This window comes from Buteo buteo, chromosome 3 (genome assembly GCF_964188355.1).
Source record: "Buteo buteo chromosome 3, bButBut1.hap1.1, whole genome shotgun sequence".
In the NCBI taxonomy this organism is placed as follows: Eukaryota; Metazoa; Chordata; class Aves; order Accipitriformes; family Accipitridae; genus Buteo; species Buteo buteo.
Genome location: NC_134173.1, coordinates 54,299,385 through 54,318,277, shown reverse-complemented (window position 1 = coordinate 54,318,277; position 18,893 = coordinate 54,299,385). Strand labels below are relative to the sequence as shown.

The 18,893-nt window shown below is 43.8% G+C and overlaps 1 protein-coding gene across 1 annotated transcript in view; it reads left to right on the top strand.

The window, feature by feature from the left end:
• Positions 1-211: 211 nt before the first annotated feature.
• The window catches only part of NIPAL2 (NIPA like domain containing 2), a 49,866-nt gene continuing 31,184 nt past the window's right edge, over positions 212-18,893 (top strand). Inside the window, exons 1-2 of the mRNA XM_075024371.1 lie at positions 212-316; positions 17,411-17,479. Coding sequence (XP_074880472.1) covers positions 212-316; positions 17,411-17,479 — 174 coding nt within the window. The remainder of the gene's footprint in view (positions 317-17,410; positions 17,480-18,893) is intronic.

Below are 18,893 nucleotides of genomic sequence, written 5' to 3'. Positions count from 1 at the left end.
TACTCCCCAGCTGAGGGTCTCCCAGTGCCCACCGGCAGTCGCAGTCCTCGGCTGCACACACCCGCGTGTGGAGTGACCCACGGGAGCAGCCTTTCCCACGCTAGGAAGCAAGTGCCACGTCCAGTCCTGCTCGCCTCTCCTCACAGCCACCGGTCCCCACTGGTGTGACAGCACATGGCATGGCCAGTGGCCGGGGCCTGAGGGCAGGGACATGGGCATCCTCCCCGTTTCTGAGTGGGCATCCTGGAACGCATCGTTTGGGGGGCCGGGCACCGGGAGCGGGCCCCTCTCTGGCCCCTGGTACAGCACACACAAGGTAAGTCCCTGACGTGCAGCACCACGCTGGGGCCCAGGAACAAGTGGGCTCAGGGAGAGCGGGGTAATCATTTCAGCCTCTCCCCACCGTCCTCCGAAGAGCCCCCTTCCAGACCCTGTTTGCTGCTGACACCTGCTCCCATTCACCCCGTTGTCCAGCCCGCACCGCCCTGGCTCCCCCCTCCAAGCAGTCCTTTCTGAGTAGGAACAGGCAGAGACCTGTGCTGTTCTGCGCTAGAGCATTGCTGGTTTTTGTCATTGGTGTTTCTGCCGCTGTCAGTGCTGACAATGCATTTGGGCAACTGCAAAAGAGAGACTGAAGTGGCCCCCGAGAACTAGCAAGTTGAAGCATCTGTTAACAATAAAAATGAATTGGAGGTTGATTAAACCCTTTACCTTTTCCCTGCTTTTTGCTTCACAAACTAGGAGGCATGGGAGGATAGTCAACATTCTTGTTTTTCGCTGCATAAGAGGCAAACCATTTTTTTACGATGCAAAGTATTGGTATAAATTGTGCATAAAATGGCTTGCAACTAACTGCTCTCCTTTCTCTGCAAGCAGCACAGTAGCAGGTCATAGCCTGGGGAAGGTCCCAAAAACTTTCCCCTCTGGATTCTGCGTTTGCTACTGGGTGGATATCCAGATGGCAGGAGGCATTTCTCAGCCCCATGTTCTCAGAGGGAAGGAAACCTGTGAATTCCTGTGCTTGGGCCCCCAGAGCAGCAGGCCTCCTGGCTGATGGCTGGTGGCCGTGCTTCCCGGGACCAGAGCTGGAATCTCATATGGGAGACAAGAGTGTAAAGCCAAGGGTTACTGTGGGTTTGGGAGTTAGGGTCCCAGGGCTGGGGTGCTTGCAGAGTTGCTGGAGGAAGGCAGCAACAGAGAACGCCCTCGGCATGGGGACACCCACCTGCACGTCACACTGGGGTTATTGGTTTGCTTGCAAAACGTGCCAGCCCTACTTCTATACTCCTTGGGGTGGTTGTGTGAGGATTGCTGTGTTTTAAGCCTGGGAAGACCTCAATCTTTTTTAGTGTTGCTTGGGCATCGTGGGCAAGACCGATTTTCTGTGCTTGTACTGGAGTTGAGGCTTTGAACCAGGTAATGGGCAACTAAGGGTCATGTGTTACCACCAGCCTTCATTTTCCCAACAGCTAAATTCTTCTGTGCACCCCCATTTTCCCATTTTACATTTCTGAAAATATCAGAAACCATTTCCTCCCTCTATTCCTGGCCATGATTCAGTGGATCAGCCCAGTTTCAGGTCTTCACACAGGGGCTCTTTCCCTTCCCCTTTTCCTGAGGCCATTTTATCCCCTCGGTTTGGTTTGAAGAGGAGCTCTTTGCTTTCTGCCTCTACAAGAGACCATAACCGCACTAGGTCTCATCTGCCTTGAAACATCCCAGGAAAGCTGAGGTGAATTGCTTTTGGGGGAGTATTTTTCAGCCCATTCAGCCCCATGAACCATCAGGAGGTGAAAGAGTGAGATTCCTTTTCAAGAGCCCCTAGACATGAGGGGTTTGGCACGGCTGCTGGTCACAGCTACCTAGTGCCATGTGGGCAGCAGAGACACCACATGGGATCACCAGATCTGACACGTGCATTAGGGAAATCCATGGCACTGGAGCAAGCCTTAAACAACGTCTGAACACACAGTGCCCTGGAAGAAGTTAAAGTGCCTGTGTCCACATGGCTGTGTAGTGTAATGCCTCCTTGTGCTTGGCATTACATTTCTTTGTTTTGTTTTTTTTTTTTAATTTGGGTTATTCTCCTGCCAGGTCCCTGATCAGGCTAATTGGTGCTAGCTGTCAGCATGAGGGTAGAAGGAGGAATGCGTGGCCATAGGGAAAAAAAGGGTGGAGGCAGGCCTTCTCCTTGGCGTCAGCGTGGATGTAGCTTGGTTGATGCTGCTTAAGGAACTGCACCTCTGAAATCAGCAACACAGGATCCTGTGCTCCCACAGCCTTCCCTGTCTCAGCGCTGCGTTACATGTCACACGACATGGGCGTGTTTAATGATGCAGTAAAATCTGATGAAATATGTACTTAGTTACTTGAAGTATTTCCTGACAAAATAATATTCTTGTAATATTTTTGAGTCTGCCGGAGTAATGAATGTAAGGAGCCACCATATGTGGACTTTTTCTGCTTAATAGAAAGTGTATGTAATTGCCTCAGTTTAATCCTTTTTTATTTCCCTCAGTGCTTCTTAAATGTTGTTTATTTATTTCCAATGTTGTTCATGGACAAAAACATTTTACAAGATTATTTGAGATTATTATCTACAATATTGATCTTCATTTGACTTTGTATCAGAGAAGGAGAAAACAGCTGGGTGAGAATATTCAATGGAAGTTCAGATGTAATACTTCTTCCGTAACTCAGTATTTCACATGGCTGTTGTGTGTAGTCACTGTGTGTAGTTGTTCAAGTGCAGAAGCCGAGTTGAAGATGGAAACTCATTTCACTTCTGCTTCTCTTTCCTCCTTTGCCTGTCTCTTAATAAACGCAGAGTTATTACTGGCTGCCCAGACTCTCACCTCGAGAGAATGTTTTATTTCATGGGTTGTGGTAATAAATCATTTCGGCTCTATATTTGAGGTTTAAAATGTTGACAGCTCCTTCAGATGGATCTGTGGCCTCTTGTCCCATGACAATATATCACAGCCTGTCACAGGCCATACGCGCAGGTGGCGATTACGTGCAGCCAGGAAACCTGATCCTTTGTGTGGTCTAATCAGCGGGCGGTGGTGGCTGCTATCAGGTGTGATGAGAAATCCCACAGATTAACCACATCGCTGTGAGGTCTTTCTAGGCTGCCTTCTATCGTATACATGAAATCTAGATCTCCTGTGAAGTACCACAATTAAGGTTTTTACCTCGTTCTGTTCAAGGAGAAAGTCTTCAGTGCTTCAACACACCCCACCTTCCTAAGGGCTTGATGTCCAGTGCCACTGAGCCTCAGCAAGGTGAGGGCGAGGTCTGGTCCCAGTTTCTTCCAGTGGCAGCACAGTCTCTGCTGGTACTTCTGCTGCTGTGGGGGCTGCTGCCCCTGTACTGTGAGGGACCCAGTGCAGGACGGCAGGGAGCTGCCACCATGGAGAGGAAGATTATTTCTCTATTTCCCTTGGCTGAGGAAGCACCCCAGAAACAGGGAGGGCCTCTTCAGCTGGCACTGCCACCAGAGAAAAGGGTTGTCATGGCACATCCTATGAATATTCACCAGGATATTTTAAGCACTTAAACAATGAAATTTCCAACTACAGTTTTCAATCAGGGAAAGCTCTAGAGCGAGCCAAGGTGTCCACGGAAGTGAGGGTGGGAGCCAAAAGGGCAGCATGGCCACAGCACATGTGGGTTTCAACCAGGGCAGCTTTCCTCCGCAAGAAGCAACCACCAGATATTATCAGGCTCTTAAAGGTGAAGGCAAACCCTCCTGGTTTTTTTTCCACTTCATGTGTTTTGTAGATTTATTTTAATGCCATTTTCTCAGTCTCTGTAGGGTACCTCATGCTGCAGTCTGCTCCCTGATGGACTGCAGATGTTAACTGTTACAGGTTAATCAGTAAACCAGTCCCTGAGCATGGGGAGAGTAGAGACAAACACGTCCTCACCGAGCTCTCTGCTGCTGTACTCATCTGTGAAGACTATGGTGAAAAGTTTTTCCTTTTCTCCCCCAGCTCCTTATTCTAAAACTATTCACTGCAAGTAAACAAGGGTATCAAAACACTAACTCTATTTCATTGTGGTGTTCCTTACCTGTCAGATTTCAGAGTTCACACAGTTTCAGTTTCCTTTATCTTATGGGGGAATGTGTATGGGAAAAAATGCATACTGTCTTCTTAGGTGGGAAATGTGTGTTATTTTCAGCCCTTATAAATCCAAAGTTAGGAAGACAACTTTGTGCAGCCTTTCAGATACACCTTTTTTTAATCGGTCATAGGGAATTCAAAAGTCAAAGCTTATAATGAAGAAACATTGCAAACAGTTGCTACCAGTGCCGATGCACACTCCTCTGGTGTTGTTCTGCTGCTGGGAATCCAGCAGCATTTCCATGGCTTAGTCCCCATTTAATTAGGGTCTGCTGGAAAAGGATGTGTGGCTTTGGGTCATAAATGCAGGACTGTCAGCTGGGCCAGCTTTGCACCCAAGCTTTCAGGCTCTGCCAGAGCTGTAGGTCTGATCTGCTGGGGGTTGTGCTCTGAACAGCTTTAGTGTGAGCGAGAAGCTGACATAAGAAAGAAAAATAGAGCACTGGTTAGCAAGGGTCACCTATACCTTTCTTACAACCTCATATATCCATTCTGCCTTGCCAAACATCAGCTGTCCCTGCAGATGTAAAGATCACAACATGTCTGGTGTGAAATGAGCACACAGCTCATAAGCTGCAGCCTCCAGGTTAAAGAAAGATCAGTTGCTGCATGGGAACTTACTCATTACTCAAAGGTAAGGGATATAAGTACAGCAGAGCCTTACCCCTTGCCTGTCCCCTTGCACAGTACCATAGGCTTGTTTGTATCATTGCGACTCTCAAATTCCTTAGGGGAATGTAGCTTTTTTCCTTCAATCACTGCAAGCAGAGAGGGAGTAAGCTGTGGAGCTCTTTATACCTCTGAATATAGAGGAGGCAGGGAATGGGACAGCAGGTCTGAAATAGATGTCCTAGGTGGGAAAGTAGCCCAAAGGCTGGGGGTAGTATGCAGCTTTTCGAGCCAGCCTGAGGAGTGACCTGCGTATCTGGTTTCCACCCGGCACTACTCTGGGTCCCAGAACAGCCTGATTTCCTAGTGCTGTGTTATTGGCAGGCCTCTATCACTCAACTTGGTTATCTCCTATCAAGACTGGAAGAAGTCAGGTGCCTGTGGCAGTTTCCCCCCGAAGCCCAGCATGGTACTGGGCAGCAGATACAGCAAACCAACTCAGGTCTGTGTTTTGAGCTTGGGGCACAGACCCAAAGCAAATGCTATTGATGGGACAGCTCATCCTCCATCTGTTCTGGACACTTTCATCTCTTCAGCATTGCTGGCAGAGCTACTTGAATGAGTGCTTCCTAGCCTGACAGCCAACAGAAGCTAGTGAGCAAAGCTCTGTTATTTAGGCTGACAACTCACAGTTCATTTTAACTAAAGCAGCCTTGGTGGCTCCTCCTGGAAACCTCAGTCAGGACATTGGAAACAACTGCCCTCACAGGGCTGAGGTCGTGCTGAGCACCAGCTATGGCTCTGCCCAGTGCCTGTTGCCTGATTCTCACTGGGCTATTTTTCCCAAATCTCAGACTGTTTTCAATGCTTCCTCTCCCAACGGCTGCCATGGTAAAATGAGTTTTCAGTTTTTCTGAGGACATTAACGAACATGCGCATTTGATTTTTTTATTTTATTTTTAATCATGAAGGTGACAGTGAGTTAAACAGGATCTTCATAATTACATTAATCTCTTTTTAAGAGGTTTGAGAATATTAATTTGGAAATTTCTAGGCAATAAGGAACATTAAAATTCTTGCCATTTGTCAGAAAGTGGGGTGCAGAAGACAAATGCGAGGAAACTTGAGTAACAAGTTATGCATATCCTACCTAGTGCAGAAATTAGTTTTGCTTTGGACTGCTTCAAAATGGTATTTTACAGAAAGATTGGGGGCATTATACCAGACTCTGTCTGGTATCCAGCTCAGCCACTGACTACAGGGCTTAAAACACTGGCACTGCTCTTCAGCACAGTGATCCAGAGCAGCAGAATCAGATTTAGTCTGGAGCCAGTAGAGCAGGGTGAGTGCTCCTCTTCCCTTAATCAGCACTGAGTAGGAAAGACTGAATCCCTACCCTGCTTTGGAGGTGTCTGGCTTAGTGCAGCTCTTTGCCCTCCCTGCCCCCAACTTCTAGACTACTCTGCAAATAAAACTGGCAGTGGCTACTGTGTTGATTTTGGTGTCTCACAGCCTTGCCTGGGAGTTGCAAGGTGATGTAGGGTGAAGGTCTGGCTGCTTAGGCAAACACCTGTCTGCTCCTGAGATTTCATGAGGCTGCTGTGTGGATCTAGGACATGGCTGCCACCCAAAGACGTGGTGTTTCTCCCATCTTGAATCTATGCTTCTGCTGCTTCATTTGCCCCAGCGCTCATTTGAGTCCTTGATGAGGCAGTTTGTCTGGCTAAATCAACAGGAAAATACTCATTGATACAATTTTTAAAATAAAAGTTGCCCTTCTCATAAAATCTCACCTGTGGCACTGTGGACCCTTACAATTTTGTGACCCAAAGAAGACTGTATTGCTCTTTGAAGCTGAAGTATGATCTTCCTTTTCCTACAGTCTTGAAGTCTGCTTTGGGCATCAAAAAAAAAGATATCTGAATCTTACCGTTGCATGTCTCCAACAGTCCGCTGGATCTGATTAGCTTCTGTTTGAAGGAATCAGAAGAATCCAAATGACTCAAGTAGAAATTTGACCAAACTCAAACCCCAAGGTTTTAGAAAGATGAACAAACAGCAGACTGTGCACTTTGTGAGGACCTTTGGCTAACCTAGTAACTGGAGATTGCGATTATTCCATTTGGTGTTTTGGTGACATGTATAAACTGTTATGCTCATGTTTATAATGTCACCACAGATTGTCCCGGAAGAATGGCATTTGTTAATGTGAACAGTTGGGAGATATGCTTTCCATTCTGTGACTAATCTGGACTTTGAAACGTACTGCCAGCAGCTTCAAAAGACAGCCAGTTGGTGTGCGAATCAACGGCAGGCCTGGAGCAGAGATCTTAAGAAATATGGCAGTGGTATTTGCAGAGTGTGCTCAAAGTAAATAGTCAATTTCAAACTAAACAGATGTGTACTGCTTAAATTGAGGTTATACCGGTGTAACTCCATTATCCTCCATGATGTCCATGATTGATTTACATCATCTAGGCTAGAAGCTTTGGCCTTGTTTGGTGATATGAACTGTTTTGCCCATAATGGGGGAATGAAGAGAGATTATGAAACTGTGGTAGACAAATCACGGGATCGTTGGAGTTTAACTCTTGGATGAGTCATGCAGTGACTCTCTGGCTATATTCCCCTTTGTATCCTGCTGTGTTCCGCAGAAAGAACCCTGTGATGCAGAGGCCTATGGTGAATGCAGGGTCTGGACCATGATGAGTGCAAGGTTTGGAGGAAACCCCTCCACATGTGGAAGCAATGACTTACAGCAAAGCAAATGCTGGCTCCTTGGACATGGCTTCTTCATGCTGGTTGAGGTGAAGTAGTAACATAGAAGTACATATCCTCTTGTGGACAAGCCTAGCTCTTGCTGAAATTTAATTCCCTAGAACCAAATCAGCTTCATGGGAGCTAAAAACTCCATCAAAGTCTTAGCTAATATGTCCGATGACTTAACTGTCATTCTGCTCAAAACAAAGTCATCTTGCCAGCTGATACGGATTGCACTTGAAGCCTTTTTCTTCAGCAGCCAAGGATATCTCCACTGGAGAGAAGTTCCTGTGAAAAACAACCAGAATGTGAGTTTAGTGTACATAACAGACTTGTACCCAGATAGTTAACTCCCAATTAAAATCTAGTTTAATTTCTGGGGGCTTCAGCTTGGGAGTAAATAGATTGTGACTCCATTTACCTGGCTTTATGACTCTAACCCACTATTTCTTAATGTTTCTCTTCTGGTTTTGTGGGGGTTTTTTTTGCTTGTTTGTTTGTTTGTGGTTTTTTTCCTGCTTTGGAATTGTCACAAGGTTCTTGTATTTATCGACTTCTGATGACATTAATCTCTTTCCTTTGTTTCTCTTTCTTTCAGTGACAATCTTTTGCTCCCTGCAGTGACTAAAGCACCATGAACATTATCATTCAGTGTCTGTGTTATCATGCAGTAATGACTCAGTCATCATGTCAAGATGATGGAGAGCAAAGCTTGTAGTGTCTGCAGAAGCTTCAGTCAAAAAATAATAGCAGCTTTCATCTGATCGAGACTCTAGCTCCATCTCTTGACTATTGTACTGCTTTTGGCCAGAGTTAATTTTCTTCATAGTAACTTGTATGGGGCTATGGTTTGGATTTGTGACAAAAAAAGTGTTGATAACGTGGGGATGTTTCAGTTATTGCTGAACAGTGCTTGCACAGCATCAAGGCAGTTGCTGTTTCTCACACTGCACTGCCACCGAGTAGGCTGGGGGTGCACAAGAAACTGGGGGGGGGCACAGCTGGGACAGCTGACCCCAACTGACCAAAGGGATATGCCATAACATACGACATCTTGCTCAGTAATAAAAGCTGGGGGAAGAAGGAGGAAGGAGGGACTTCTGGCATTATGGCGTTTGTCTTCCCAAGTAACTGTTATGCATGATGGAGCCCTGCTTTTCTAGAAATGGCTGAACACCTGCCTGCTGATGGGAAGTAGTGAATGAATTCCCGATTTTGCTTTGTTTGTGCATGTAGCTTTTGCTTTACCTGTTAAACTGTCTTTATCTCAGCCCATGAGTTTTTGCACCTTTGCCCTTCTGATTCTCTTCCCCATCTTGCTGGGGCGGAGTGAGCAAGTGGCTGTGTGGGGCTGAGCTGCTGGCCTGAGTTAAACCGCAACATCTATAGATCAGAGGCTGCCAGGACAAATTAAAGAGCAGTGCATGGTTTACAAAAGCATAGAGATGATGGCATCTGACTCTTGAAAAGGGTGCTCAGTTTTCCTTCATTTTTTTCATTCTGAAAGGGAGTAGACTGAATTTATCTTCATGGCCCCATCTCTATAGTAATCCCTGTCAAGAAGAAACTTTCTAACCATTCTATCCTATAGTAATGCTAAAATACCAGAAAAAAAGTTCTATATAGGAGAATCCACATAAAGTACAGTTGCTGAAGGATCAATAATACTCAAAACTGGGGAAAAAAACTCACCACCTTGTTATGTCTTTAAGTGCAACAGAGAACATAAAAATGTGATAAAGGTACCTAGAAGGGATCATACAGCTAAACTGATTCCTGTTTTCTGCAGCAGAAGGCAACTATGTAGTAGATGTTTTGGATTCTTGTGAACTAGACACTCCTTACTTCAGCACCCACCATGAACTACAAAATGGTAACCAATGCTTTAAATCAGGTTACAGTTTCTAGTAAAAGGCACAACTGTAATGTGTCACAGGGAGACAGCTGGGAAAACATGAGCCCATTGCCTATATCTCAGGCCCCTGCAAGAAATTCACATATGAGATCATTTCTTTAAGAGTTTATTTGTTATCCCCAGATTTGCATCTTACAGTTTTGACCAGAAGTATCTGCAAATTAAAAGCATCCAGTTATATGTTTGTGTGTGTACGTACCATATACATATGTGTGAATATTTTAGAGAGTGCAAGACCTTTTGTTTTTAAATCATCACTGATATCTAGCAGTTGTTTATATATAAATGAATAATGTTGCTAACCAGAAGGTTCTGCCTTCTGGAGTCCAGTCATTTCTTTTGTATTAGGAACTATCTGTAAATGATTAACACGCTCTGTGGAAATGAAACTAGGAGACCAAGTGCATGAGGTGCAGGAAGGAAAGCAGGGAACTAATGTACAGCACCCCTCCTCTGCAGGAACAGCAGACTGGAAGGGCCTTTGGGCTGCCCATTCCCCTACCAGAAAATCAAGTAATTCTTTTAACATATGGATCAAACTTCATTCTAAATGCAGTCAGTTCTTTTCTTTTTCCCCTCCCCTGTTGTTACTCCTGTTAGAAGCCTAACACAATGAGTGTCCTCATTTCCAGCCTACGTTTACCCCTGGCCCACACGTATGACATCAGGGTTCAACACCTGAGTGCGTTCACTCAGGTTGTGATGTGGAGAAGCGTTTTCTGTGCACATCAAAGGAAGGGTTAGTTATAGCTAACAGAGGATTAATTGAGACAGGATGGGAGACAAGCCTGCCTTTGTTGGAAAATGATGCTGGAGAGGTGCATGCTGGAAGAGGCATGTCATTCCTCTCGTGAGCTCCTCTTAGCTGGTAAAGGGAGATTTTTATGTAAGAGTTCTTTTTAGGATTTGGTAAATAATGTATTAAGCTGGCTACATTTCTGTCAGGGTTTTGTGTATGTGATTTAAATGGAATCAGAAATAGCTCATTTGTACTCCAGCAAGACTTGCACTACAATAACAAGAGGGAATGAGCTAGCTATGCTTGGTTTGGAGGCATGTTTGTGTGCACATGTGGAGTGAGCCACCTCTCCAACAGTACTCTTTGTGCCTTGTCCTGCAACCTGATGTCACTCGTAACAGCACTATTTACTCAGTTGTTCAGATAGCTCCCTTTTGAGCTTGCCTATCTTTCTGAGCACAGGCAGAGCTAGCTCCATCTCGCAGGGCGTGAACTGGTACACTCCAGCTCCCTGTGAGCCTTGGCTCTCGATTTAGGGGTCCAGGAAGCCACATGAAGCAGGGAGAAGAGCAGCACAGCCTCTCAATGTGAGCCAGGCTGTAGCTTCTGGGAATTAATTACCTAGGCTTTGAGTGGTCTGGCTTGAACCTTACCTTGTACACCAGGAATTAGACGGGGTCAAACAGGAATATCCAGAAAGCCTGCTCCTGGGCAGCAATAGAGGAGTATCCCTGAGCCAACTGGCCGTTTTGTGGGAGAAGCTGGTCAGGCAATGCTGGCTTGCCTCCTTGTTTCTTCTGAGGGACCTGCAAACTGGCAAAAGTTTATAATCCTATTCTTGCTTTTCCTGGTATGTAATTTCTGTAGTTGCCATGGAGATGTTATGTGATGGTCCTTAAGAAAATCTTTCTATTAAGATGTTATCAACTGTAATTGAAATTTTTAGACCCTCTGTTATACAGTCGTTGGAGAGGTTTTTATTTGCAATCTAACAGGCGGTATTAAAACCATGAAATGGTCTTTGATTATGCAGCAAAGTATCCCAGGCTATTCACCTGAGGAACAGTGTGAAAATCCATTCTGCCCCTTCCCCATTCTCCCATTTATTTCTAATTTTGAGATTTGTTTCCTGAGAATAAGTTGAAATTTAGGAGTTGGGACGTTTGGTTGTAACTCTTCAAAAAGGAAAAAAAATTACTACTCATAATGCTTGTTAACATTAAGTGAGCATATTGAAAGTTACTTTAGTATATTTCACAATTCATGTTCTTCATCTCAGTTTGTTATCCATCATGAACATTAATTGAAGTAATCAGACTGATGAATATAAATAAGATTGCATGAAAATGATTAAAGCATGGAGATGAATAGAAGGGTCCCAATTCTGTAGTTGCTTTATCCTTTCAAGTTCCCACACCTTTTCATAACTTACCAGCATCTCCTTCCAGCCTTTACAGTATGTCTTTTTTCTGGAAGAAGATATATTTTAGATTTGTGAGGTAACAAAAGGTAAAACCTAGTAAAGGCAAAGATGCTGTAATATTAATGAGATAGGAACTTTATCTACTGTGGTCTGGAATCCAGCCTGGTGACCTGTGTAAAATCTACAAACTATCTTGTCTTCACTCACATTTATCCTGACTTATTTACCAAGCCTCCTCTCTCCTTCTGTTCCTAACAAAGATGGCGCCAAATGTTTTAATTCTCTCCTTCTTGTATATTAAACAATGTCTTTTCTCTTTTATGTCACAATGAACAAATCAAAAGTATTTTCATTACATGTTCCAAGACTGGTAATTGCCTTTTTACTCTTATTTCAGCTGTCCTTCAGTACTTCATATGGGCCTGAACCCACATATGAGTATATGAATTGCACTGTGAAAACCATTGAAACAAGGACCTTGTTTTCTTTATACATCTGTAAAGCACTGACTACAGCCAGAGCTCTGTGAATAATAATAGCTGGATGATAAGCCTCTCCTAATTCCACATGGTGGCTCTTTGAAAAATATGGTTTTTGTTAAGGACTCTGAATTCCCCTTGCTTCAGAGCTAACTCAGAATTGGAACTTTAGAAGGCATTCCCCACCCCACCCCCCTCTTTTTTAGAAGATCCATTGAGATTCTGACAAATTTCTAATTACTGGAAACAATGTGTAGGTTTTGAAGCAGTATATGTCATTACATTTCTTGGGAACACCTTTCGATCACAAATAAATGCAGAAATAAAAATAGGAGGAACAGTTTAACTAGCCTCAATGAGTGAGCCGACAACATACTTTTGAAGTGTTTATTTTCTGCTCATCTGTTCAATTTATAGGCATAGCGAGTTTCCATAAATAATGGCCATTTATCTTTTTGTCACTGTGAATTAAGTTAAACTTTCTAAGTTTTTATTTCACAGGCCTGGCAACTACAGTTTAATATGCATTAGGAAAACATACATTAATATGGATAAATTGCATCTCACTGTATAACTGTGTCTTCAATGCAGATTTTAGTCTGCAAGGGATAAATTTATTAGAATTAGTGCCAAAGATTTAGATTTCAGCCTGGCTTTCATTTGCCGTAAACCCCTTACTTTACTTTGACAATAAAAAGAGAGCTTGCATGTAAAATGCCCTTTTAAAACACTGCCAGAATGATGTGAAAAGGTGCTAGCATAAATAAGCATCAGGTCCTTCATGAATGCTTGAAGTACTTGAAGCACCAATATGCCATACTACCGCTCATCTATTTTGAATAGCAGTATGTTGCCACTTCACTTGACAAATGGATGCCTACTGACCGATCGTTCAAACCTCCCTTTCCCATGCCTGGACTTGTGCAAAAGCCTCATGCGACTGGGATGGGGGATGCCAGGCAAGAGATGAGGGTGCCTTGCTCGAGACAAATTTGCCACTTCTTGAACTCATTCCCCCCAGCAGCCCCCTGTACAGGCCACTGTCACCCCTGGCAAACCGTGCAGGGTCACCATTTTAAAACCCTTGCTGTGGCTTGTGAATTTTGATCAGTCTTTAGTGTTAAACATTGACAGGTGGCTTATAAAGAACATAATGCTAATGGGGTATATTTTAGGAGGGTTATTTCAAACCTGGAACAGTGCCTTGCCAGCCTCACAAATAGTTGTTTTAACGCAAATGAGGCAGTGAGGGAATGGGGGGGCAGAGGAAGGCATTCCTCAAGCCGGCTTTGCCACCGAGGAAAATGTTGGCAGATCCACAGCGTCAGTCCATGGTCTGTGTGCTTGGGGACTATCTAGAAAGGACTGCAAAGCCAGCAAGTGACTTTCATGGCTTGTTCCAAAGCATATTAAGGTGAAAGAAATCAAGTTTCTGTGGTGTTTTTTTACTTTCTGGAAAACTTAAGGGCAGGATATTTCTGTGACAAGCCTCATGCATTTGGAAGCACTGGAAGAATGCATCAACAGTTTGAAATCCGGGGTCCAGCAAAGTGGCCTGTATGTTCAAACAGATGTTTTGGTGATGAAGGGACTTGCATTTTACGCCAACAGTTTTGAATATTTAAGGCTTTTTCCTGTAGAAGTCCTTAGTTGACTGAAGTAGCACCATGGCTCTGAAGTTGTGTCTGCAACTGAATTCCCTCACGGAGGTTTGTCTCAAGACTTATGTGTGGGAAGCCCTGCAGTGCTGTGGATGATATCACAACTGGATATTACAACTGGAAACTCTGTGTTCAGAGAATGTCATGTTTATTACTTATAAAACTGGCTGTTCCACCAGTCCTCTAACCTCTAAAGGATGTTGAATGGCAGACGCAGCAAAAATAATGAAGCCTTTTACATGACAAGATGGGAACGGAAGGGTTGAGGTGGCCTTCAGGGCAATACAGCAACTGTTTTGGTTTGGTAGGGTGATCTATCTTCTGTCACAGGTCATCTTTCATTCATGCATGGTTTTACTAGCCTGAGATACGGTATCCTATTTTTTCTCTCCTGCTTTGAGCGCTGCTGTATGTGATACCTCTTGTGCATTAGAAATTGCCTGCTGATTTAAGATGCAGTCTGATTTGTGAAGTTTGCAATCTAATTTTCCTCTTTACTTCATTTTTGTTCCCTGTTGTTTTCTTTAATATTGGCATGTCTGAGTATGAACCTGTACAAGACAGTTTTGAATGCTATAGCTGCATGGTGTTACTGTACTTTCATCTCATCTCCGTGAATGGATCCATGTGATATTTGACCTCCTTAGGGCATCGTACTCTGCTTTTAATCTTTAAGGGTCTGTCCAGCCCTGGGTTTGGAAGTATGGTGCTATCACCATGTTAACCAGAGCTCATTAACACATGTCAGCCTGGAGCAGGCAGCGCAGTATATATGCCAACAGCAACGCTCAGGTGAAACATGTGGTCATTACAATAAACTGACCTGAGCAATGAGGGTAAGTTTTGAGCCCAGACTGCCACTACGGATTTGCCTTGATCGTACACATGCACTGTTTTTCCTTATGTGCAGACAGAGGGGGCTGCTTCAGTTAGGCACAAGGGAGCGTCACCTCCACAGCTTTCCATGTGTTTGCCAGGGCCCTGAAGGCACCCACAGCCCTACCCGTCCCTGCCCACCCTGGGCTCTCCCTCCCTGCCCAAGGCCAGGGACGCCATTTCAGCCCCCTGGGGCCGTCGGCTTCTGCTCCAGCGATGCCACAGCAGGGCCCGTCTCAGCTCCCCACAGCCCTGCCCTGGGTCCTGCTGAGCCCGGCCCACCCGCAGGCCCATGTCCCAGCCCAGCCTCAGCTGAGGGAAATACTGATCTCGGTATTTCACAGGGAGGTATTGAGGCAATGGTCACACATGTCTCAGTATTCCCCAGCAAATGAGGAGAAGACGACCAAAGTTTTTGACCTGTTTTCTGTTCCTGGCAGTTCCTGGAATCTGTAAGAAGAGGATTGCCTTTCGGGTGATGGTTCCTGTTCAGACACCGGGTGGTCATCATGTCAGAGATATTATGTGTCCCACAAGGATATCTGAGCCAAGCTCACAGGTGCCTGACAAAGCAACCACTGTGATTCAAAAACAGTTGCTATTCTGGAGGGGATGCCAGTGATGCAGGGCATTGGAAAACTTCCTTCTGGAGTCCCTGTCCATGCAGTGTGTAAAGCCATCAAAGGGTTATCCAGAGATGCAGCCATAAGAGTAGGATCGGCCACTGAAATGAAAAGAGCCGCAGAGAGACTGGGTTCTCTGCTGGGAGTAGTGTGGATGTATTACAATTACTAATGTGAAAGCAATAAAATGATGGGGTAAATGAGGTGGCAGTTTCTGTTTTCTATTCCTTACTGTCTCCTCTTTCTTAAACGCTTCATGACGAGGCCACTTCTCCACCCCCTCACAAGGGAGCATGTTGTCATTTGAAAAGGACAAATCTTTGGGACCAAGAAAACAATTTTGATTTAACTGCTGTTTTATTGAAGCTGCTGTGTGTGCAGGATGATGAGGGGCCTGAAATAACCCACCTGTGAAGTGGTCAAACTTTGCACAACAACAATGCTCAGAATTTAATGCTACAGCATCGAAGCCTCAGGAAGGAAAACTGATCCCCTCTACTTCTGTGGGATCCTGGGTGGGGACAATATGACAGCATTTCCCCAGCATGGAAGGAGGCTGCAAAGGCTGCTTGCGTCCCTGTCACAGTTAGCACCTGATCTCAACAGAGACGTCTGTGCCGAGGTGTGTTGAGACGTCTTCTCACACACTCCCCACTGCTCCCAGTGAGGGGTGTTCCCAGAGCATGGAAAATGCACTGTGCGTGAGAGCCCGGGACACGCTGATAGAGCATCCACTGGAGGATACTGGGGTGCAAGGAGGGGATGCAAGATGGGAAGGACCTCCAGTGGCCAGGCACTAGAGGGTATGGGCAAAACTCTTGAGTAATTCTCATCGAACGACTCTTGTACACAGGCTGAGGCACTGGTGCTACAATACTTAGTATAGAGGGTGTGTGAGCAAAGGGAGCTCTCTCATGTCCTGCATTCCCCTCTCTGCATCCCCTTGTACCCGTCAGTCATGTCTTGGTGACACCTGGCAGCCAGACAAGCATTTCATCCAGAGCAATTCTGTTGTCTGCTTCTCCTTCTGAGTCTAAGCCACTACAGAAATGCATGGGCTGGAGACAGTTGCATTCAGCTGTGGCACTTAAATAAGAATATTATCATCCATTTGTAATAAGGCTGTTGTTTCTTCACACTTTTGGGGATGCCTTTTCCTAGTCTGGGAGTTACCTAACCACAACAATAACCCTCCCCTCCAAGAGCTTCCTGGAACACATATTGTTCTTTATAAATGTTGAAGGGCAACAGTCTCTGTGGCTGGTAGGCATTGCCTGTTCATAGGTGCTCAGGGACCTTCTTGGAGGAGTCATGAAAGCTGAGGAGGCTGTGAGCACTGAGTTGGATGCAGCTTTACAGCTTGCAAGCAATAGTTATGCTGGGTTATGTTACCAAGACCTTGTTTATAAAAACCACTGATAGGATGTTTGTCTTCTCTACAAGCTAGTGGGGCTCCTCACAGCACCATGCCAGTGACCTTGAAACGGTCTTGAATACACTTACGACAATATACAAAGTGTTACAACATTTTGAAAGTAGACAGGGAGCTCTACCATGTACCTGTTATTTGAGATTGCTGAAATTGCATCTTTAAATGGCTGCTTTCCAAAATAATGAATCCTGCTTGAATGTTTTTAATTTCTCAGCTTCATAGAAAGTTTGCAAATCTTACTGAAAATTAGACAGGCTGATTAGAAAAGAATTTGATGAAATAACACAATACATTAAAGAAACTGTCAGGAGACCTATGTTCCCTGGTGCCCTGTCAAATAGCAGATATGTTAACACGTAAGATAATTGTGTTCCAATATGAACAGTTTGATTGCTGTTGATTTTCCTTCTGGATTATGTAACAAAACAGGTCCATTTTTTTGGAAAAGAAGAATACCTGTGTGTAGTGTTCAAGTGAGACCTCTCTAGTTTTTTCTTTCATGAGATTTAAGAAGGTGTTCTACTGAAGGACAGCAAAACCACCTCCTGCACTGGGATGCCCTCTCCATTCCCAGCTGTTTACTATTTAAGCCCTAGTCAACTGTGCAGAGATATTTTTTATCAGTGCAGCCTGAACTCAGTGACTGAAAAGTGCAATAATTTGTTTTTGATTGGGTTATAATGTGCTATCAGAAAACCACCATTGTATTGTTCTTCTTAAAATAAAAAGAAGTATTTTTGTATTTCTTTGTTTTGTGATCTTGCAGACTCAGCTCTTGGGAGTTATACTTGCTGCTGCTTCAAATTTTCTGATTAGTGTCTCTTTGAATATACAGGTATGAAATTATTTCTCTTTATTCAGAGTTGTTTATGTTTAGCAAGTAATTTATGTTACAATTTGTTTTTATGGTGAAGTTCAAAATACAAATTTAGTTGCATTTAATAAACATTCCCTCTCTTAACTGTAGTTTAACAGTGCCCTGCTGTAGTTGTTAGCGGTATGATAGCTCTCAACCTGTTCTGTGCTGTGATTCTCATATGGGAACAGAATAAAAATTCATAACTCCTCCTCCTCCTTGTAATGTGCCATAAGGAAATACCAGCTGTGACCTGCTTGTGGTCCCAGTGGACATCACATGAACCTGTCTCAGAGTGTCAAAATCTAAAATGGACTTGACCACAGTGTCTTATGCACTGCTTAATGAAGTGATTAATGTAATCAAATGCATAGAAACATAAAGTTTTTTGTAATATTGGGCCCCAAAACAACTTTGACCAACTTAGTTTTCCTTCTGCAATTAGGATGAAATAATCTGAGTAAATATTTTACATGATAAAAGCAAGGGAGGTGCTGACCTTACAACTATGGCAAAGGGTTGTAAGATGAGATTTATAAAATCCTTTCTGTATTAATAATTAGAATACATACTCAGTAGAAAGTTAAATAATTGATTGTAATCCGTATCTCATAGACTTCATGGTATTTTTAGATCTTTTAACAAAAGTTTTTAAAGTGCAGAAGATGTTGTGTAAGTTGTCCAGAAAAAGTAAGTATTTTTGCTAGCTTGTATTTTGAGTTGTATATGTCTCATATAATGCTATTTCTTGTTTTTTTCTGTGAAGGATAAAACAGAGAGCTATGGAATATGAAATCTTCTATTCATAATAACCCATTATATTAATGCTGGGAAGTTCTTTAATGATTCCCTTCTATTTTAAGTATCTCTAGTTGGAGAATCCCATAGAAAGAAATCTGTTTAGCCAGAGATGGCAGGCAGGTTGAGATGACTGATGCTTCTCCAATATGAGTTCCAGCTTGCTGATGGTGACAGTACTAGGACAGGCTCTGTTTCAACAGAAAAATTCTTGTTGGTGAAGTGGAAATTCAGTCCAGCCCATAATAATGAGGTTGTTCAGACTTCATATCTTTTGTCTGCTGAGGGCAATGAGTGCCAAAGTGGATGCTTTGCCAGGGGATGTACTGAAGCATGCAGACAGACTTCTATTGACTTGTAATCATTAACAGCATTTACTGGATTTGAACAATCTTCCAGCTTTTTAAATGCTGTTTGGGAAAACCTAATAGCCCTGCATTGCCACTTGACAGACAGTTTCAACTGAAATTTTTATTTATGCTTTAAAATAGGTTCTTCTCCATTTAGTAACAGTAACTTATAAATATGAATAATGACTTTCCCTACATCTCAACATTTATTTTCACACTCATATTAAATGGACAGGCCAAATTTT